A 22,393-nucleotide genomic window follows, 5' to 3' on the forward strand; every position below is an offset into this window, starting at 1 on the left:
TAAAAAAAAAATACCCTCCGCTAATCACAAATGCAGTGAGTAGGTCCTGCATTGTTTTCCACATTCCTGCCAGGTGAACAACAAAAATATGATGGCAGGCAGAATCTATTGGAATGGTGACGGCGTGGCTCAGCGTGGTCTTTTCCCAACCTAGAGGATGTGGGTGCGATCCCCAGCCATTGTGACCATGTTGAAGTATCGTTGAGCAAGATACTGAAGGTAGAAAAATATGATGCATGAGTGACAGCCCATTTACAATTCATCATTTAGGCATAGTCAACTCTGCAAGTTTTTTCTAAAGTAAAAACATATTTAAACCCAAGCAATATGAGTCATTCATTACGTTGTTATTCACAACCCTGCTAATTGCAGTAACAAAAGATAATCTTGGAAGCAGAAGTAAATACACATACAGTTTTATATAAACAAGGTCATTTGGTGTGAGAAATAGGTGAACCAAAAGCTTTCCGCTTTACAGGATTTACAAATGGCTGCGATTTAATGCTCTGCAGCACAGCTCAAGTGTTCATTGGAGTTGGCGGCATTTTAAGTACTAAATTGAGAGAGGGCTGGTGAGAAGCAATTCAGATTTGTGTAAGCCATCATTGATATAAACAGCCTTTGTGAAGGTTCAGTCATATTGACGGGCAAAATGCAAATCCTCCTACCCGAGAGAGGGGTCAAATCCAGATCCAACACAATAGAAGCTGGATCGAACAACAACCAGAGAGTAAACCCTGCCATAGTTTGTCTTGAGCCACAGGTGCTTCTACTCTAGAGCTTGTTTACCGGCTAGTTCAGTAGAAGCACCTGTGGTTAAAGACTAACGTTTTAAAATATCATTTGCTGCTGTCATTTTGTAAACTGTATTTTGAAATTACTCAAAAATATATATGATGACCATTATGACCCATGTATATGTGGTTGCAGAAGGAAGATTGTTGATATTTTAGTCTTGTGTGCAGCCCACCAACAGTTTAGAATCTTCTCTTCAATGAACCTAACATGTTTCTATCCATCCATTTTCTAAGCCGCTTCTCCTCACAAAGGTCGCGGGGGTGCTGGAGCCTATCCCGGCTGTCTTTGGGCAGTGGGCAGGGTCCACCCTGCACTGGTTGCCTGCCAATCGCAGGAACCTAACATGCATTTTTTTGAACTGTGGAAGGCGGCCACGGAACCAGAAGAGAATCATGCAAAGAGTGTGAGAATATGCATAGGAGATTCATACACAGAACCCCTGAGATTGAGACACAGATTCTAATTATTTAATGTAAGGAGAGACAATATCTTCTTTGGAATTGTATTGTGGAGTGAGAATTACAAGTAGAATTATTTGATGTGTCATTAAATTACAACGAGTGAAACAATAGAACTGTATTCCCACACTGGCACCATGTCAAAATTTAAGTAGTGGGTGGGAGGTCTGCTGCCATGTACAAGCAGTGCCCTTTTGTTTTCACCCTTTCTGAATATGTAACCTTCTATCTGACAATATCTGAGTCAGGGAACAAGAATGAATTAAAACTGTTCAGGCACATTAACCTCTTCAACTCTCAATTTAGACGGAGACACACATATTAAGCAAAGGTCAAAGTTCATGATATGCATTTTGTAGAAAATTAAGTATAATTCAGAGAGAAAGAATGAAAGAAAAAGAAACTAAGTTCTGCCGATTCACTATTTCATTTGATTTGTCAATCCACACTGGAAACTTCGTTGTGAACACCTTCACACTCTGATGAGCTTCTGTGCAACAGAACAGACGATATTTTGGCAGTGTAATTGAGTTTTGACATGACAAGCCTGTAAATGCTAAAAAACGAGTGATCTACTGCTATCTAGTGGACACTGCGTAAACTCAGACACCCTCTACCCTAGCTGGTGAGTGTACAATTCAATAGGACTCATTATGAAACATCCATCCATCCATTTTCTAGACATCTTAACCTCATTTGAGTTATGGGTGCACTGGAGCCTATTCTTCGGCTGGCCGGAAAAGAAGCGAGGGACACCCTGGACCAATCGCAGAGCACAAATAGGGCCTTCCCCAATGGCAAGCCATCTGAGCATTTATTACATATCCTTGATATTAGACATTAGTGTTTCACACTAGTTATCTATTTTTTCCGCAACTAGTACGACAAAGGGCGCTTAATTAGTGCTGAAAAAGACAGAACTAGTGTAAAACACTAATGTCTGATATCAAGGATATGGAATAAATGCTCAAATGGCTTGCCATAAAGGTCAGCTGTAGATTCAGCTACAAAGAAAATATGATAAGGAGTACAGTTTCGAATAAGTACATATCATAATGAAAGTTTACTCCACGATAGACTACATTTCCCAGGGTGCAATTAGAAGTGACGTTCAGTGCCACTATTGGCTCCCAAAGACGACGCCCTTTGCTCTTCCGTTCGAGTTCACTCTGGTGTTTATCTCGCTAAAACTGATAGCAGAGTTCTGTCAACTCATGGGCACAGAATACAAATAACACAATGGCTTCTAACCTGCGCTCCGGCTTACAAGAAACGCACTGGAGTGTCCGAAATGTCAGAAAACTCTTGGTACAGTGCATTAATGGAGCTAATCGGAGACCCTTCTCTAGTGGGACTCATAAGAAGAACAAACTTGAATTTGGGGATTCGACTTTAGCTTCTCCCGATGTTAACACATCTACGAAAATCTTGATTAGACAGGTAATGTCATTCTAATCTAACTGTCAATAATATAATAACTTATTTAGACGCGTGGAGCAACATATTAACCAGTATAATACTTGGTGGAGTTAAGGCTAATTATAACTGCATACATACCTATGCATTTCTGATCATTTGTGTTATGTATTGTTCTTTGAAACCAATTTTAATTTGAAATTCAACATGACTAGGATAGCAGTGTAGAATATATTGTTTACAAATAGTTATTGTTGAATAGCCATCCACCAAAGATGAGAATCTGCAATTCCTTCTGAGAAAGTGTGTGGATGCTGAGTTATTGCCACTGACCTGAAATGACACTAGACATTACTAATGGAAAAGAATGCGGATCAGTATATCATCGTTTATCATTGCAACCCATAAAAATGTGCTTCTAGAGACTAAGCACTGTCCTCAGATCTTTCAGCTCTGCTAACAGATTGCTGACGTATTATTGATTTTGTGTCTTTGATTTTGTCAAGCCGTTCTTGCAGAAAGACCAAATTTTGCAGATAATAAGTTTCAAGCATGTTGAAAAACAGTATACCAGCAGTACTTCACTCGCCAAGCCCAAATATATATATCATTGTCTCAGTATTTCCAGGCTTGTACCCAAAGTTCTCAATTTTATTGTGCTGGAAGTGTCTCTTTGAGACAAAAAAACGTTTGATGTGACTTAATAGTGCCTTTTGGGAACACTAAATTTGTGAACAAAAGAGCAATTGATTTCACAGTGAGGCTAAGGTCGTGTGATTTTAGTAGAGCATGTGTCATCAAACGCCAAGTCTTGTGTTCGCCTTTACACACATTGCACAGCATAACTATTGCAACAAAAGTCATAATCATTCAGCCTGTTCGATTAGCCGGCTTTTTAGTTCAGCCAGCTGTTATAAATGCATTGTACAATTTCAGTTTCAAAAAGCAGCAGTGGTGTTTTATGTGCTTTACTGTCGATATGAATATAGCAGAAGTCAATGCAATCCTGTAGTTTTCAATTGATTACAATACAGTTTCTTGTATTCACAAATCTGCGCAAGGATACAAAATATGCACATAACAATTGAAAACTAATGGGTTTAGAAGTGTATTAACCATAGAAAAGTAATTTTTTTTGCTGTTGTTACTCGGAATGACCTGTCATATGACTTTTTTCTAGGAGAAACTTAGGGAGGACAATATTCCCTTTTCATCATTCTTGATGGACAACTTTGGCCGGAGACACAATTACTTACGCATCTCCCTGACTGAGAAATGCAACCTGCGCTGTAAGTCCACCTGCCATGACTGTTAAATGGATAATCTGGTCGGGATGGTCCATTTTTTCAATACAATTTACAATCTGTGCTGAAATTTGTCTTTGAAAAAAATAACATCACTCAAGTTTTTCAAGAGGGTGAATTTTAGTGCTGACAACTTTTGTTACATGCTGACCTATTATGTAAGGGCTAATGTTCAGCCCGTCCAAGTGTCTCTTTACAGTTGTCATCTATAGGCTGGATTTGGACTCTTTTGAGTTACTGAGTTGCGGAGAAGTGTTGTTGAGGCCCGAGCAGAGAATGACAAACTATTTATATATATACCAGCTTCTCAACGGGTTATTTAATTTATTGTTATTTTTCTCGTCATAAAACTGGCAAATTATACGTACCAACCTTTTATTCCTACATAAATAATGAAAAGTTGTGGCACTAGGAAAGTTGTGTACTACCATGTTAATATAACCTGCAAAGTGCAGAAAAATAAAGAATCATCATTGACTTTAAACGTGACTCAAATCAAGCCCAATAAAAAGGAGTTGACTCAATTAAAAAGTTGAACTTTAGACAAATCTTATTTAAACACGCAAAAGTAATCATCTACTAGTATGTACTAAACCACGTATTGCCAGGTAACATGTTAAGAATTAGAACAGTATCGTGCACATACATACTTCCGCATGCTTTAATGTAACAGATAAAAATCTGAGTTTACTCATTTAAAAAAAAGTTGAACGATATCCAGTTGTTCCTGTTGTTCATATAGAGTGCATCCAGAAAATATTTACAGTCCTTTTCATTATTTCATGCTTTTTTTACAGCCTTATTTCAAATTTGATTTACATGAATTTTTTTGCCAAATATTTTGCACGTAACATTTGATAATGACAACATGAAATCAGAATCAGAAATCCCTTTATAGTCATTGTACTCAAGTGTGCAACGAAAGTAGATGATTTTTTAAAATACGTTGACAAAATGTAAAAATCACACGGTCATAACAATTCTCAACCTTTGCCACAAAGCTCAAAATTGAGTGCATTGTTTCCAGGTCCTCCTTTAATTCTAATTATTTTTATATTCATTATTAAAAAGACCGGCTTCTGTAAATTTAGTTAATTGGAAATTATTTGGAAAGGCCCACACCTGTCTGTTCAAAATTCATCTGGAGCTGGCTAAGATGAGCAATCGAGGAAGAGGGCAGTCGCTGTCACAGCTGCAGTGTTCCTCTGTGGAAAGAGGATCACCTTCCAGAAGAACAACCACCTCCGCACCAATCTACCTTTCAGGCCTTGTATTGTAAAGTGGCCAGGCAGAAGCCACTCCACATTGCAGCCCACCTGGAGTTTGTCCAAAGGTACACAAAGAACTCTCAGACCAGGAAAAACCAAACTCTAGCCTGAAGTGACAAAGATTGAACTGTGGTGTGAATGCCGAATGTCATGTTTGGAGGAACTCAGGCTTGGAAACTTGCTCCTGAGTGCTCAGGGCCTCAGAATGGGACAAGTGTTAAACACCCAACAGGACAACGACCTCAAGCGCACAGCCAGGAAATCAATGGAGGGGCTTTGATTTTGACTTTGTGAGTGTCTATGGGTGGCCCACCCACTGCCCAGATTCAGACAGAACATTTCTGATTACATCTGAAAATGGCTGTGTCCTGACAAAATTGCCAAATGATAGGTGTGCCAACATATTCAAAAATACTTGAGGCGGTACTTGCTGCCAAAGGTCAATAAGGTATTGAACAAAAGTTGTGAATACTCATGCATGTATGCTTACTTAGTTTTTCCCGTATTTCAAGTTGCCAATATGGGGTCGGTTGTCAATTTTGGAGGAAATCACAATGTACTCCATTTTGCAATATGACTAACAAAACAGAAACGGAAAAAGTCAATTCTCTGAATACTTTCTGGATTTATTGTATATGAACAACTGTGGCTTAACGTTGAAAGAAATACTCAGGAAAATCAAATCTTTTTACGCTATGAATTTTTTATTCTAAAAAATTTATTTTTTTAAAAAATCATGATTTCTTGCCAATTAATTTAGATGCATCTCAACTCCATCTTGTTTTTCTTTGTCCTGGTCATTTTCAGGTCAGTACTGTATGCCAGAGGAAGGCGTGAAGCTGACACCACGAGACCAGCTTCTGTCCACGACAGAAGTCCTAACCCTCGCCCGCCTCTTTGTCAAGGAGGGCGTGGAGAAGATTCGTCTCACTGGAGGAGAGCCGCTCATCAGACCCGATGTGCTGGATATCATTGGTAACACATTCTGACAACTTGATGCAATTGTCGGCCCGTTCCCGTGTGACTTTACAGATGGACCAAATGATCGATTCCATGAATGAATATGCAGCAAGGGCAGCTGATTAGTCGCATCACATCAAGCTTGTCTAATGTATTACTGCACAAGTTAGCTACGTGCACGCCACAAGGATCACAGAGCTGTGACTGACATTAAAGCGTTGCAACAGGGCAGGCGAGTACAGGAAGTAGAGCATGGAATCCCAACATTTGCCATCAAGACATCCGTTTAGTCATCCATATTTGCGTGTCATGGAACCTCATGTAGGTCAAAGACTCGTTTGTATACTTACTACCTACATAAAACAGTGCATACTGATTCTGTCGGCTAAAGTGGAGCAAACGGCATCACGCAACGATTCAGTTTTAAGGGTTGTCCATGTGATACAAAATGCTGGTCAGTCAAGCGTAGAACCATAACTTTGCCAAATCAGTGAAACACTTATGGTTAAAAAAACTTTACCCTGTTCATACCGCTCCGTCCTTCATAAAAGTAAACCTCTGTCCCCATACGGGTCTTCGTCCTTTTAAAGTACTCCCGTCCTTACTTTTCAGGAGAAAAAAAAAGAAAAAAAGCAAGCGCGACTAGTGGCAGAGGTTGCTTACTTCCTGCTAGGGCTTCCGGTGTCAGAAGCATAGAACACAAGCCAGCTTTCTTAACCGGCTGGGAGTATCTTGTGAGTGGATTTTGATTGTGCCATTAATCTTAAAACAAGGCCTAACTTGGTGTTCGAATGTCTTTTAAAAGTCTTATTTTTGAACACATAATAGGTAGTAAGATTTCCAAATGATATAGTACAAGAATTTTTTGCACTCTCTGTTTAGTCCCGATGTTTGCGTTTATGATCAAAACACGTATCCCACAATTGTGCAAGACAGGTGCTCACATTGTCAGATGATGTAATAACAGTTTGTCAGGTAAATGTTAATGCTGTGACCATTCCGTTCCTTTTCCCCTCTCCTTTAAAATATTTCCCCTGTAATTGTTCTTGCCTCTGCAGCTGAATTGAGAAAATTGGAGGGTCTGAAGACCATCGCGGTGACAACAAATGGCATGAACCTGGCCAGACTGTTGCCTCAGCTCAAAGATGCGGGCTTGGACCTGATCAACATCAGTTTGGACTCACTAGTACCTGCCAAGTTTGAGTTCATTGTCAGGCGAAAAGGTATAAAGTTTCGCTTGAACTTTAAGGTGCAATGTAGGAATAGTGAGGAATAAACAAATAGAGGAGGCTCCCTACAACTGCGACTCCCTGCTACATTTTTTTGTACCCTGATGTGGGTCAGTCTCACTTGGAGGCTGCAAAGTGACAGCAGGCTCAGCTCTGCGTCGTGGGCGTACGGATGGAATGCACAGATGGAGCCATGGAGAGGGAGAAATAAGAGAAAGAAAGTTCTAGCGCATTCTGCTTCCTTTTTTTTTAAATCACGAAAAAGTTACCAAGACTTGAGTTAAGGACGCAGCCAGGCAAAGACAAGCCAAAATTTGTCAAATACAAGATATGAGAGTTTGTTTAACGTTCACATTCTTTTTCGCAGGGTTTCACAAGGTCATGGAAGGCATTGATAAGGCCATTGAAATGGGCTACAACCCAGTCAAGGTACTTTTGTATTCTTATAAATACAGTCGGACAGAACAAGGAGGTTTGAGAGGGGACAGACAGAGGAAAAAAAAAAGATAACAGCCAAAAAAAAAAAAAAAAAAAGGACAGCAGAGTGACGTATAGTGAGGTTCATGACTTGGCGATTCCAATATAAAAATATGAACTCAAACTAGAAGATTATTTATGTTAGATATTTAAATTTAAATTTCAACCATAATTGGCACTTTTTTTTTTAAAGGCTTAATAATTATGCTTCAATCAATTCCACATCGTTCAACAATCAAGAAAAACAAATGACCAGCAATGTCTGGTATATAACAAATCTAAATCACTAATTTGATGAGTTATGATTAATTTATTGGAGCCAAACAAAGTTACCTCAATACAAATGAATTGAAAAGATCATGCCGGACTCCCGGTTCACCGTGACGGCTAGATCTGTACGTCCTCAACCAGCAGAGGCTCCCTCTCGTGGTTTCAGTCTTTCTGGGAAGTGCGCTGCACTTGGATGCAATGCGCTAATGGAGCTCAGCACTGCCACATCCCAGCAGCGCCAAAGTATTTTCTTGTCTCCACCTTTGACCTCATATCTCTCACACATTCATTAAATATATCTTCCCTTCTCGCTCATGTAGCGGAACAGGAAATATCTAAATTCAGTGTATTTTATTAATGATGACTTTGTTGGCATTACTGGATTGAAAAAAAAAAAAAAGCACGGACCAAGGAACTCATATGGATTCTAATTTAATGTAATTGTTTGTTATTTGTTATTTTTACATGCAGGGGAGGCGAAATCGGTAATATCAACATATCTTGGGTTCAGACTTTGCACCACCACATTTGTGACAAAACAAGCTAAAAAAAAACTTGAAATGGGCGTTTAACTGCTGCCTGTTGTTGTGTGCCGTCTGCTGTAGGTCAACTGTGTGGTCATGCGAGGCCTCAATGAAGACGAACTGCTTGATTTTGTTGCTCTCACAGAGAAGAAGCCTCTGGAAGTGCGCTTCATCGAATACATGCCTTTTGATGGTTAGTAGACTTCACGCCTATCTGTTCGGCGAGATTTAGCATTTTGTGATCGGCCTTAATGTCTTAAATTGCTGATCAATCAATGATGTAATTGATCGGCTCCACAAAATGAGAGATTTACAGCTGCAGTCTTTCTCACGTATACATTTACGCTCTGCTCCTTGTGTGCTGCCAATGTCAGTCTGCTAATCGATACCCATACTAAGAGTATCATCACGGGAATTGATCTCCACGCCACTCCAGCAGACAGAATGGCCGTTTCATCACTGTCACATGATGTGGCATTCCTGCAATAACACACTGTTTGTCTTCTTCTCTGTGCAGGCAACAAATGGAACTTTAAGAAGATGGTGAGCTACCAGGAGATGTTGGATCATATCAGGCAGCAGTGGCCCGACCTGGAAACGCTTCAAACCGGACACTCAGACACAGCAAAGGTCTATTTTCAAGTCATGATTTAGATTTTTTTCAGAGAGGAAAAATACAACCATAAAGTTAGGTGATCGAAATAGTTGTTGAGTAATTTGATAATCGGCTAGTTGTCAATTATTTAGACACCTCTAAAGCAAGCACACACTCACATTCATACCACTTATTAATTTTGAGTCTTCCTGTATTTTTCCAATGACACATTTCACCTTGGTCTGCGTGTTCCAACAGACATTCAAAGTGCCGAGCTTCAAAGGACAGGTTGGCTTCATCACCTCCATGTCTGAGCATTTCTGTGGCTCGTGTAATCGCTTACGCATCACCGCAGATGGCAACCTCAAGGTAAATAGCGTGTGCATGTGTTTTTGTGTGTCTCTTTTGGGGTTTCTGACATCCAACATAACACTCCTCCCATGTGTCCTCAGGTGTGTTTGTTCGGTAACTCTGAAGTGTCCCTGAGAGATGCGTTGCGCTCCGGAGCGTCAGATGAAGACTTGCTGCAAACAATAAGCGCTGCTGTGGGCCGGAAGAAGAAACAACACGCAGGTAAGATTGTGTGTTTGAACATCTTTTCTTTTCACACGTGCTCTTGTGCGGTGTTAACGGGGAGTGATGGCTTTTCAGGCATGTTCAATATTTCCCAAATGAAGAACAGACCTATGATCCTCATCGGTGGGTGATGCTGCTGCTGTACGTACAAACTCTCACACTAGTCTGTTGTGAAGTAAAAAAGTCACACCTTCCACACTTTTGGCTATTGATTGGCAAGTTATGGACATTTGAATCAATGTCTCACTTACAAGTTATAACATTTGGTACAGCCATACAATCTAATAAGTACAAGATCACATTTTCTGCGTTTAAAAAAATAATAAAGCCCTCGGAGATGTTTTTTTTCTCATATGGAGGTTCTGTCGGATTACCAAAATATTCAAAACGTCTCTCTTTATGATCTTTTTTTTTTTGTAGTTTCAGACCACTGCAATTACAAGCACAATTATGAAGCACATTTTCAAATTAAGACCTGTCGGTGTCAGTCAATATGAACATTTATGGATATTCTCTGTGAAGCATCTTTGTGTTGCAAGGCAACCTGTAATGTCGCACAGTAAGGTGGTGATATTCCGATATTTTCAGTGATATAATACAGGATGTTTCAATGGTTATTTCATATTTAATGTCGTTGTAGCATATTATTTAAAACTTTTAGAAAATCTTACTTGTGTGTCGTATTTTTTTTTGGGCATGTTATGTTCTTTTTTTTTTTCTTTTTTTTTGGGCAGTGTGAAACGGAACTGAATTTGCTGCTCTTTATGTCTTGTTCAGGCAATTCCTTAGGGAAGAATTTAACCTGAAGCGCAAAAAAATGTGTGCGGCCGGGTACAAATCTCAATGATGACTGATCAATTTCAGAGGATAATACGCAAATTACCGAACATTTAGTATTAAAAAGCAAGAACTTGTTCATATCATTGTATTTATTGGCTTAATTTCTACTGGCTCGGCCGGGACAGCATCAGTGAACTGTGGATTGCCCGATACTGTCACATAGTGGACACGGGCCACTGTTAATTAGAACCATGTAGACATTTTTGTTGAAGGGTATACTTGAACGATACTTTGTTGTTCCAGCATTTCCCAAATACACGTTTCAAAAGGCATCCTGTAGTGTTTCTACATTGTCACTCAGCGTATTACAAAAATATCTCCTCTTATGTGCCCTCCAGGCGGAAAGCAAGTCCTTAATAGAGCAAGCCTTATGTGCCTTGGCGACCACAGAGCAGACAATGACTGCTTCTCAACCGACAAAATGAGTGAGGCCTCCCGTCTCAATGAAAAGAAACAGACTCAACCCTTTATCAAAGTACAACAACACTTGTATGACTTAAATGGCGGTCAAACTGCCTCCCTTTATCAGACCAACACTGCGAGTTACAAACCCCAAACAAATGATAGTCTTCGACACTTACTAATGAAGTCTCGAGTCATCTCTCCACAACACAGCATTAGACAATGTCACAACAGCACTTCTAGCCAAGACCCCCACATCTCACAGTCTGCAAGTGACACAGGCGGCGCTCACCTGGATGGTACCCCAGACGCCCGGCTGACGCACACAGACGCCCAAGGCCGAGCAAGCATGGTGGATGTTGGCGGTAAAGCCCCAACACGTCGAGTAGCCAACGCCCGCGCCACCATCCTGTTGGGCCCCTCTGCCTTTGGACTGCTGCGGAAAAACCAGCTGGCTAAGGGCGACGCCATGGCGGTGGCCCAGTTGGCCGGCATCATGGGCTCCAAACAGACCTCGGCCCTCATCCCGCTCTGTCACCCGCTCCCTTTAGACCACACCTCAGTCACCTTGGACTTGGATGAGCAACGCAATGCCGTGGTCGTCACGGCTACCTGTCGCACCACCGGCAGGACAGGTGTCGAGATGGAGGCTTTGACTGCGGTTTCCATAGCAGCGCTGACTATTTATGACATGTGTAAGGCTGTGAGCCATGACATCATCATTACTGACATACAACTACTGAGTAAGACTGGGGGGAAGAGGGACTTTTTACGACCTTCTTGACGAAACAACATGCTGTGAAATTTGTTCCTTTGAGGTTTTCCCTCAGAAAGCTTTTAGCTGACATTGAGCCTTAAACTTACTGGGCTTGCCCTATCTATTTTAGATTCTAAGAGTTCAGTCTTCAAGCTGACAGAAGGAGGGAATTAAACACACATTTAACTCATTTAATCCCAGAATTTTTTACAAGAGGAAATCCCTCAATTCCATCTTTTTTTTGGATTTTGACTGATTTGACAAGGCCAACAGAATATTGTGTTCTAATGCTATAAAAACACGGAGCTATGACGTAAAAAAAAAAAAAGCTAAGACGTATAAATACGTCTTTGGGAGGCGGGGACTACGTTTTTGAAAACATATATGTATGTCTTATGTATTGAATGAGTTCCCTTGTCAAAGTAACAGATTAGATAGATTATAAGTAACATCCAAGACAGGATGTTCTGGATGTTATGATTGATGTGTTTTTGTCAACATTTTAAAAGTTGCAGTTTGCTGCCAGTGGTCCCAGCTGTTTAATTTGTTTGTAAAATAAATATTTACATTAAATATGGTTGTCTTTAACTACAGGAGAGGTGCCAAAGTACTAAAAACATATTTTTTACACATACACACCTACAAACCGTTGTATTGGATTTGATAAGAGTGTGAAGGACAGGAGTACGTACCTCCTGTGGTGGCTGCTGACGTACACCAGACCCAAATCTCCATGGTGATGTCTGAAAGAGGAAATGACGTAAATACCCTCTTATGCAGCTTCGCTCACTGGAAAGTTGGAGCGACCATTTGTAAGTCAGGAACACTTCCTGCTGATCCTCCAGTCAGAGTAGAAAATATTTTGCGCTCATCTGTCACAAACATGACCCTCAAAGACATCCCATCTGATTACGGGCGAAAGGCACACCACACCCTGAACTGGTTACTTGTCATTCGCAGGGCACACACAGAGACCGCCAGCAAGTGGGAACTGATCCCACGCTACCGGCACTCAGGTCAGGCGAGTGGACCACTACACCATCAGAGACTCAGGAGATGTACTGATTCAACCTTATTCGATAAGAGTAAAAGAATAAAACGCAAAAGTGGTTTTACAGGGTTGCAACTTGCAAGGGGTGGCAGCTGTCACCTTTAGCAAATGCTTTGCCAGTCCAGTTGCCACTCTACTATTGGCAATGAATCTAGTGTGTTCATGAACTTGGAAATACAAAAATGCTCACATTAATAAAACATAAATGTTACAATCACAGTGCCACAATAAAACTCCCATCACCCAGTTCATTAAAATATACTGTATAATGTGTGCTAAAAAATATAAATAAAGTATCTCTGAAATTATAGATTATATCTAAATGTTAAAAAAAATAAAGTGCTAAAACTAATAAATTCCTTCTAATCCTTACTTATTTTCCATTTTCAGGGGGCATGCCACATTTTGATTTTTTTGACCAGTGTAATGCTTTTAAGTTATACATACTAGAGAATTAAAGCAAAACGCTTTGGTAGATAAAGGTTACCAAAAAAACAAAACTTTTGCACAGTGCTTTTTCCTAGTTACACAGTTTTCTGGATTAACCAAATATTAAGACCTGAGAGGGGTGTTTTAAAGTGCCGGTATTTATTTTCGTATTTATAGATATTCACAGCACCCCCGCGACCCTCATGAGGAGAAGCAGCTAGCATAATGGATATATCATAGTGATCATATTATTCATATAGTGCAAGTGTACATAGTGTATACAGTAACTTTTTGGTTCCATCTTAAAATACACTTCAGATTTTCTGCTAGAAATGTTAAGGTCACAGTAAATCTAGTCAATGTAGTCAAACAACAGTACGTCCCAACATTTGTCTTGCAGTCCTACACTTTAGCCACTGGGTGGCGACAAATAGCTTCTCACCATGGTTGCTTTTCTTTCTTTACAAGTTCTCACTTTTCAAGATGAACAGTTGCATCTATAGCTTGTGTTGATTTGATTAGGCACTTACATTCTCACTTTAGCAGCCTTTGTAGCATAATCGCTATCAATAATGTATGAATTTTTGCACACCCTTGCATATTATACGTTAATAAAAAATAAAGTTTAAAAAAAGAGAGAGTGCAAGTTGGAAATTAATTTTATTACGATTTATTTAAATTAACAAACACAGCTATTTACATATTGCTGTTTTTTTTAATTTTTTTTGACAGTTAAAGCATTTGTAAAATATGTAATAGTAGTTCAAAACAGGCAATAGACAGTGACAGTAGATGACATGTACAGTAGAAGATTTACGTCAATGGCTTTCCTGTGAGTTGAGGAGCTGCAGACAATCTTCACATACAGAAACAGACTCTCGTTTTGGTTATCAGTTTTTTTTTTCCACATAGGAGCTGAGATGACTTCTTGCATGTGCATGAAACCCAAATGTCAAACGGGGAAAAATGTCCACCCATGTAGCAGCATATTGTATGAAAATGTCAATTTGTCTGCATTCAGCGCATGATCAGTTAACTTTAACTCCTTAGCAAGTCTTTAGGAATGTTTGAAGCGTAGATTGGCGCCTTGACTATCACTGCTTTGTCCTTCTTAGTGCAATCACCAAAATCTTTGTCCCTTAAAGTAAATAAAAAATAATCTCCTCCCATGGTGTTCATGTTTCATCCCAGGCAAGTAGTCTTATTACTATTTCTTTTGTATTGCAAAACACTCTTTATGATCTATTGTTTTAAGCCATTCAGGCGTCCACGGAGTTTTTTTTTGTTGTTTTGTTTTTTTTTTTACTTAAAAAAGACAGCTTTACAAACACAGTATAAACAGGGTTGACATCATTGGCAGCTGGTGACAGTCTGGTTAGACCACAGTGGCTTCTTTTTCATATTAGAGCAAAAATCCCTCCTTTTTTCCTCACACAAAGACGAACAAAGAAAAGGATTCTAAGTGTCATACAACCCTTTTTGGTTTTGTTAAACCTGACTTGCCTTATGTGGCGGTGTTGACAAAGGTAAGACCTTTTTTTTTTTCTTTTTTCTTCCACGCGAGCAAAAAGGGCGAAACGTGAGAGCCAGTGAAAGAACTTCTACGTCGTCTTTGAAATGTTGGAAAAAAATTCCTGATGTTGCACAAGGGCCCAGTTTGTTTCTTTTCTCCCGTTGGTGAGAATATCACACAGCCTGTGTTCTTTCATGACAGGATAACCACAGCGAGATGCCTGGCATCAATGTAATGCACACACATTTGTCTTAAAACTGTTGTCAAGAGTACAGAACCACTGAGGTGAAGCACACCAATACTAACGTAGTCAAGCCACATTGGCAAAATAGAAGAGCGCTTCGACGAAGGCGCCATCAATTTGTAACACCGAAGACCATGATGCTTTTCTACAGGCAGATGAGGGAAAAGACGATGTCTCAAAAACACTTTTTTTTTTATCAGCACATAAAATACAGTTAAAGAGGTGAATCAAGGTCAGAGGGCAGGTTGGCGGGTGGGGGGGGGGGCAGGGCACATCTGAAATGAAAATAAAAGACGACGAAGTGTTTGCTCATTGTCTCTCGTGCTGTGACCTCTTTTAGTGATCTGTTGATTCGTCTTGGCAGAGTGCAAGTGGTCATGGCTTTTAATTCTTTCTTCAAAAAAATATATTTATGTCTATATATATTTATTAGGAACTCATTTATTATCTGAACTCCCAAAGGCCAGATTTGAAGGGAGTAAAGAGTCTTGAGTAAACAAGTTGACACAGTAAGAGTTGAAATGGCAAAGCGTTGACTTGTTAAGGATTGCCACATACACGTTGTACGAGTCCGACCGAGCAGACTGAAGCGGGACGAGAAGGAACACGCAGCGTAGCCCTTGTGGGGTCTCCCTGCCAAATGTGGGGCACGGCTCACATAGTCCAGATGTGCTCGAGGGTCTTTTGATTCCGGCGCTTGCCTTGGGCCACAGTGTTTTGGTTTGCGGCCCCTCTCACAGGGCCAGCAGGGTGGGCGAGTTGAGGGAGTCCGACGACTGATCGCCGCTGCTGCTGCTGCGGCGGTGGGCCTTGGAGCACGACTCGGAGGAGGGCGAGGGGCTGTCTGGCTCCAGCATGCTCGGGTAGGTGAAGATGAGGTTGGGGGCGTTGGGCGTGGCGGCCGGGGTGGACGCCGCCACCACCGGCGTGTTGAGGCTGTCGCCGTCCGTACAGTACATCCCGCCGAGGCAGATGGGCTTGATGACGGAATGCTGAGGTTTGCCCGCCGCTTCCACCGCGTCGTCCGGCTCTTGCTTCACCACCACGTGGTTCACGTGGGCCCGGGCTGCCATGTTGGGGCGCATGGTCAAGGGCAGGGGGGCGCACTGCTGGTGTTGATGGTGCTGATGGTTCTGATGGTGCGCCGGAGTCGAGTGGCAATCCTCGGTGGGCAGCTTGCACACGGGATTGTGGGCAACCAGCATGAACTCCAGTTTGTCCTTCTCCTTTTGGAGGGTTTCAATCTCTTTCTGCAAGTCGGCTTTCTCTTCCTCCAGTTTCTCAGTCTCCTGATCAGACAGAAATGAGGCATCAGGTGAACAACCGAATGAAGCCCTGCCAAGCTCAAAAGTGTGATACGTATTGTTTGGCACACATTTTGTTACTTTGCAAATCACTATAATTACAAACGAAAAAAAAACTAGTTCGCTTGCAAGCTAGCCAAGTAGCTGCTACCTGCAACAGTGTAGTTACACGAGTCTACCAAAAGAGGTCAGTGTTGCTTTGATTACCGCAATAAATCATTTTGTTTGTGTCCTCCTTCAATTTCGGTGCGAGTTGGTTTGTGTGTGCGTGGGTGTGTGTGCGTGCGTGCCAGGAACCATAATGCACATTTCATCACAAGTGCGAGACAGACGTGCAAGATAAGGTGACATGCTGTCTGAGAACTTTGACTCATGGGCAAAGGTATGAGGAAGTAGTTTTCCAAAGAGCCCAACAAAGAGGAGGTGTGCGATCAGAGCACACTGTGTTACTCGGAACTGACATTCCCTTATTTGGAATTCAAAAAATGGCCATGCGAAAGAAAGGCATTTCTTTCCGTCGTGGAAGCGACGGGCTGTGTTGCTGTATTGTGTGAACAGCTCACAGCAGTCCGCGTTCGGGAGCTGATCACAATTTGCCACTGTCTTGCATACGCAGAGACAGCTGCCGATGGCAAATTCCATTCCTGGGAGTTTCGGAAGTCTCAACAAGCTTGAGCTCAGTGAAAATTTGGCATATTGGTTCATTTTGTTGGTGACTCGTAAAGACGTCATGCCATGTGTGCGTCCACAGCTGCTAAGGAGAACGCTTTATACTTCTCTTGGATTTGTATGCACTGACCGGGGAATGGGGGGGTGAGGGGGAGTTCAAACCAGTATTGCCAGGTTGGGGCGAGGGGTGTGGAGTATATTAGATCATCAAACTTTTGCACTGCTGCCAGGCAGTGTACGGCTTTCGTCATCATTCGATCTTGCATCAACAATGCCATCTGCACGATCTTCATTGTCACCAACATAATTTGTAAGGCAAGAAAAGTAGATCCAGCTACAAAGATGTTCTATTTCCACTGAGGGCCACATATTGGGAAAAAAAAAATAGAAGGAAGCGAGAGGCCCACCAACACCAATTCCATAAAGAATAAATATTAGCTTGGTTTTATTGGTGACAAAGCAAAAATGTAGTATTAAGGTAATAGCTAAAAAAAAACCATTTTCTATAAAAAATATAATGTCTTATATGATTATTTTTGCAATTCAAGATATAATAGACAATTTTAAGACAATTATATTTGCGCCTAAAATATTCATTTGCTCTCGCTGTGCAACCAATGAATTTCCTTATTTAAAATTGTTATTCTTGTTTTTTATTTTTGTTGTTGTTGCTGATAAACTTCTGCTCCACACCTCAGTCCATTTATTTTTAATGGAGTCGAAATTAATGGAGTGAATATTTACACCGCAAGTCAAATTACAGTGTGAGAGCCACTAAATTTCCTACTCGTGCATCTAAAATGTATTAAAATTAATTTCCTTCTTTTACCACCCCGTTTTGGTCAATATATCGAATTAAAAAACCGTGCTCTCTTTTGTCATTTAGACTTTTCTTGTTACCCTTTAATACCGTGGCCGTGTTTAAATTTTATGATGAACAATGAGGTGGGCCAATATAAAAACATGCAAATGGTCGCCTTGCTGAACTTCGGACACCCGTGATGACCAGTATGTCGACATGATCGCTGTTGAACTTTGGAAGTTCTTACTCACCCCTTGCAGCATCTCAGTCAACTCGCGCCTACGGTTGCGGCATTTGGCGGCGGCCAACTTGTTCCTCTCACGCCGCACCCTCCTCTTCTCTTCTTCTTCTGGGGTGAGCTGAGGGTAAAAAGAAGCAAGGAATGCGGTAGTGTGTCGGCAACACGCGTGTATGACATATAAAGCCTTTAGGCATAATGCAAAATTTAATGTGTTTATGTGTGTGCGTCTGCCTGCAAGACACCGATTTATCCTGAGGGGAAACTACACCTTGACACCGAGGTGCTGCATTTTTAGCTCTGTATGACTACAACAGAAGACAAGGGTGCAGCTACAACTCTGTTTCTGTGCCTTGCTCAAGAGTACGGTGAAAAGAAATTCAGGCCATTTTTAAAAATTCAATAGAAATTCTATAGAACACTCTTGTATTTTGAGTGCGCCGTAATTCCACTTTTGACCACTAGATAGAGGCACACTTATTTAGTTTGACACGAAGTAAATTTAAAAGGACAAAACAGGAAGTGCTGCATTTCATCCATTCATTATCCTCACAACGTAGCCTAATTTTTGGAGTAAATTATTGAAGGTCATCCACTGAAATTCTTAAAAAGCATTTTAAGCGGAAAGAAAGAAATGGCAGTAGGTTCCTTTCATTGTGTACATATTTGGCCATGATTATTGATGTGTGAGATAATGACTTTCGAAAAAAAATGATTTGTTTAACTGCTAACTCATTGAGGAATCAGTAGCTTATTGTACTATATTTTTTGCTTATCTATTGCACTCTCGCTCATTACGTTATGTGTTTGAATGTATTTATATTATTGTAAAAAGTTCTGTAAATGCTATAAAAAAAACATGACTACAGAAATCGGGTATTTCCATAATGTGGATTCTACATGTTGCAGGGGTGGTCCTGGAACGTAACCCCGGGTTTTTCGAGTAATGAGCCATAGCTTGTTCGCTTTTTTTATTTAATTTTTTGCTTTGTATTTGCGAGCAAAATTCTTACAAGTTGCATCTCAAATTAAGTGAAAAAAATTAAGCAATTTACGTGATGCCCTCGAATTTGGGCAAGGAAAGGAATCTTTTTAGTAATGCCGTCTACTTACTACATAGGAATGTTTCGTTTAATTCTGGAATATGATATATTAAATGAAATGTTACCATTTTGTTACAAATATTTCCAAAATTATCCATCCTAAATCTCTGTGGAAAATCACTGAACACTTTCTGGAAAATTCTCACAAACGTAGGCCTACTCAAGATCACCATAACAGTTCCCAGAAGTAATGCGCACTTTTCTAGCAGCTAAATTCCAATATAAGATTTTTTTCCTTTTTGCAGCCAAAAGGACATTGCCTTACCTGTTCTTCCCTCTTGCGTCGACCTCTGGCATCCCCGATGGAGCGAATGACCCCGGGACGTGCCAGGGGGTTGTGGCCCAACAGCCCCTGCCCGTTGCTCAGGTGATGGCTGTACGGGTGTGAGCGGGAGTACGGGTTGGACATGGAAGTGATGACGGTTGGCTGCACCATCCACTGAAGGTCCTGGCTTGTTGTGATTGCATTAATGGTGGGAATGAAGGCACTGTTGGAGCCGGGCATGTCAACCCTGTATTTCTGGAAGGAGCGAGAGGACATATGGTTAGGGGGGGCTCGAGCCCCATTGCACATTTTCCACCATTACCGCCCGTTGTAATAATGATTCAGTCGACATGGAGTGGAGTGGGAGAGTGACACGAGCTGTGAATCATGTGGGGAAGCCCAAGGTATTCTGTTATCAGTCGTCTTTACCACTGAAACTCGGAGACAAATGATTACATGCAGGTGTTAGGAGCAACTATTTGGGCTGAGGGGAGGCTACTCTATTAATCATGCGTCTATTCGTTATTTACGCACGTCCTCCTCTTCCAGTTATTCCCTACCTTCCGTCGGATATCCCGGCAGTCTTGTGGAACTTTTTGTTTATCTGGTGACTCATTTGTTCAGTGCGTGTGAAACGCGGTCAGTTCCAGTAAACCGGGAAGCAACACGCCACACATTTGGAGGACCTTGCCTTAAAAATACGGGCATTTACTAGAGACAGATTGCGCAACAGAATGCCGATGTTTTCCGGGAAGCAGATTTTGAAAATACAATATAAGACCTATTTGGACTTAAATAAAGTTCCTGGTGGCGGAGTTCCAATGTGTGCAAGACATGAGATCCCAAAGAAATAACGACTTTCTGGATGTATGCTGAAACTATTCTGTCACCAGTGTTGCTAAGCGCTCACCGCGACCATTTGGCCGTTGACTCAAAGCGCGCGACGCGCTCGGATCATTTCAAATCGGTTGTCATTTAAATGTGTCTATTGGCGAGTACGGGAGATGCCGCCTCTCACTCATTAACACTATTTGACCATTAAAAGGGTGCTTTTAAATGCATTGCACCCATATTCCGAAATGGATATTGTCGCCCAACACGTGCCTGTTGCGCGCTAGTCCAACTCCACGTTTGTAGGTGCTATATTTAATTTATACAAATAATGTGCGAACGCTCCAGCAAAGGCGCAATAGCCGCTAATATTATATACCATTATTTTTTTTTTTATTTTGCATCAAATCACAGAGGTTGTTACATACTTTACATATGGAGCAATAGTCAAGATCACCACACTTCTCACACGCAACGAGATATCACATGGTTAGTAATTTGTTGGGTGAATAAAATGTGCAGGATTCGAATTTCTTTGTCATTTACTGCGCTCAGCAACCAATGTTTAAATTCGCAGCCACATATATATTTGCAATCGGAAAAAAATACCAGGAGCAGGGTTCACATAAATTGTGTCCAGAAGTCACGGGTGCAACACACACAGAGCTGCGTCGAGGTTCATCTTGTGGAGTGTTACCTCACCTGGTAGGTTGAGGTAGATATTGGGCTTCCGATGGTGCTGCTGCCGCTCGTGAATGACTCGGGCTGGGCCGGAGAAGTACTGCTGCCACGAGACGAGGTGTCGTAATTCCCGGAGTAGTCCTGGTACATGATCCAGGAAAACCAAGAAGATATCAGGAGACTTGTTGTACGCGCAGTTTACGGTAGCAAATCCTCGCTCGTGTCAAAGGCACCAACAGGGTGGTAAAAAAATCCTCGATTTCGACTGCTTGTTACTTTGCCAGAAAAGAGTTGATTAAAGGATCAGCCGTGGCTTCTGAGCCACTAAGAACATCACAGCGACGTAATGGAGGCGATTGTCCCTTTGTTATTCAAGAGGTGCAAGGTGCGCGAACTTGAATTTAAAGTTAAGATCCACGCAGGTTGACACTCACTTTAAGCCGTTTTTTTGGGGCTGTCGCTCCTTCTTTGTATTTTCCACCGTCTTGCCGATTACGCGCGATATGTGGCGTTCACGGAACACTTCGATGGTAGTGGGTTTTTTTTTTCTTTTTTTAACCACACTTCCTAGAGATGACTCACTTCAATGGCACTATCGAGAAGTGCAACTGCTTTTCAACACCGACGAAGGAACCCACGTCACGCAAATGGGCGTTGCGATTTGAACCGAAGGGGAGGGGAGCGTCTTCTGAATAAAGTGGCGAAATAGACAGCGCTAAATGCTTCCTTGCGGATACTGGCGTAAGAATTACTCCGTGGATACAACCGAAATAGACTCCTAAAAACGTACGAGGACGGTTCTGGACCGGTTCCGTACGTCAGAAGCAACAGTGAGGTCCACGCTTGTTTATCGCACTTGAATCGGTCCATTGACGCATGTTTCCTAAAATGGGCAGTTGCGTCAGAAAGTGCACAGTGTGGGTTTCCTTGGTAAAGGAAGCAGCGCGACGTAGGCTACTGGAGGGATTCCCTCCCCGTTGAGCACCACCGCTTTGCGGACGTGCAGCTCGCAGTATCCGCATCCTCGCGGATCATTTGGATCCGTTTTTTCCCCCTTCATAGAACGCTCGAGTCACGTGACTAGCACCTGACTTCAAACTCAATGACCACCTGTGGCCATTACCACAAGCATCTGTCCATGGTAATTAATATTCTGGGTCCAATGTCTCATGCACAATGGCTTTATTGTGCATTGTGGGTTCATTTAAATCATTAGTCGACCTTCCATACAAGCGACTCGCCATTTGTAGAATTGGAAAGGAATCGCTGTTCAATTTGAATTGTAATTCAGATGTACACTACACAAACAAGGGCACGGAGCCCAGAAAATGACACGTTACGCTTCATGAAATGGCGTATTAGGTATAATCCAATCGGCTATGGTTCCTA

The 22,393-nt window shown here is 41.5% G+C and overlaps 2 protein-coding genes across 4 annotated transcripts; one reads left to right on the forward strand and one right to left on the reverse strand.

Moving 5' to 3' along the window:
• The first annotated feature begins 2,421 nt into the window (after window positions 1–2,421).
• Window positions 2,422–12,447, forward strand: mocs1 (molybdenum cofactor synthesis 1). Of its 2 annotated transcripts, XM_088292187.1 has the most exons (11): window positions 2,422–2,696; window positions 3,853–3,961; window positions 6,052–6,219; window positions 7,263–7,427; window positions 7,801–7,862; window positions 8,786–8,897; window positions 9,222–9,334; window positions 9,558–9,668; window positions 9,752–9,872; window positions 9,951–9,998; window positions 11,054–12,447. In XM_088292187.1, exons 1-11 carry the CDS (start codon window positions 2,496–2,498, stop codon window positions 11,899–11,901), a joined length of 2,058 nt encoding a protein of 685 aa, XP_088148313.1. In that variant the 5' UTR covers window positions 2,422–2,495; the 3' UTR covers window positions 11,902–12,447. The 2 variants fall into 2 exon arrangements, with proteins under 2 accessions (XP_088148313.1, XP_088148395.1); XM_088292269.1 differs by lacking the exon at window positions 9,951–9,998.
• A 1,548-nt stretch (window positions 12,448–13,995) lies between these two features.
• On the reverse strand, window positions 13,996–22,022 carry fosl2 (FOS like 2, AP-1 transcription factor subunit). 2 transcript variants are annotated; one of them, XM_088292554.1, is made up of 5 exons: window positions 21,439–22,022; window positions 21,026–21,145; window positions 19,493–19,747; window positions 18,138–18,245; window positions 13,996–16,400 (listed from the first exon to the last, which is right to left on the reverse strand). In XM_088292554.1, the coding sequence occupies exons 3-5, from the start codon at window positions 19,730–19,732 to the stop codon at window positions 15,846–15,848; spliced, it is 903 nt and encodes a 300-aa protein (XP_088148680.1). In that variant the 5' UTR covers window positions 19,733–19,747; window positions 21,026–21,145; window positions 21,439–22,022; the 3' UTR covers window positions 13,996–15,845. The 2 variants fall into 2 exon arrangements, with proteins under 2 accessions (XP_088148680.1, XP_088148615.1); XM_088292489.1 differs by lacking the exon at window positions 21,439–22,022 and having other exon boundaries at window positions 21,026–21,250.
• Window positions 22,023–22,393: the final 371 nt, after the last annotated feature.

Source organism: Idiotropiscis lumnitzeri, chromosome 1, assembly GCF_059441095.1.
Source record: "Idiotropiscis lumnitzeri isolate Australia: NSW breed Sydney's pygmy pipehorse chromosome 1, RoL_Ilum_1.0, whole genome shotgun sequence".
Lineage (NCBI taxonomy): Eukaryota > Metazoa > Chordata > Actinopteri > Syngnathiformes > Syngnathidae > Idiotropiscis > Idiotropiscis lumnitzeri.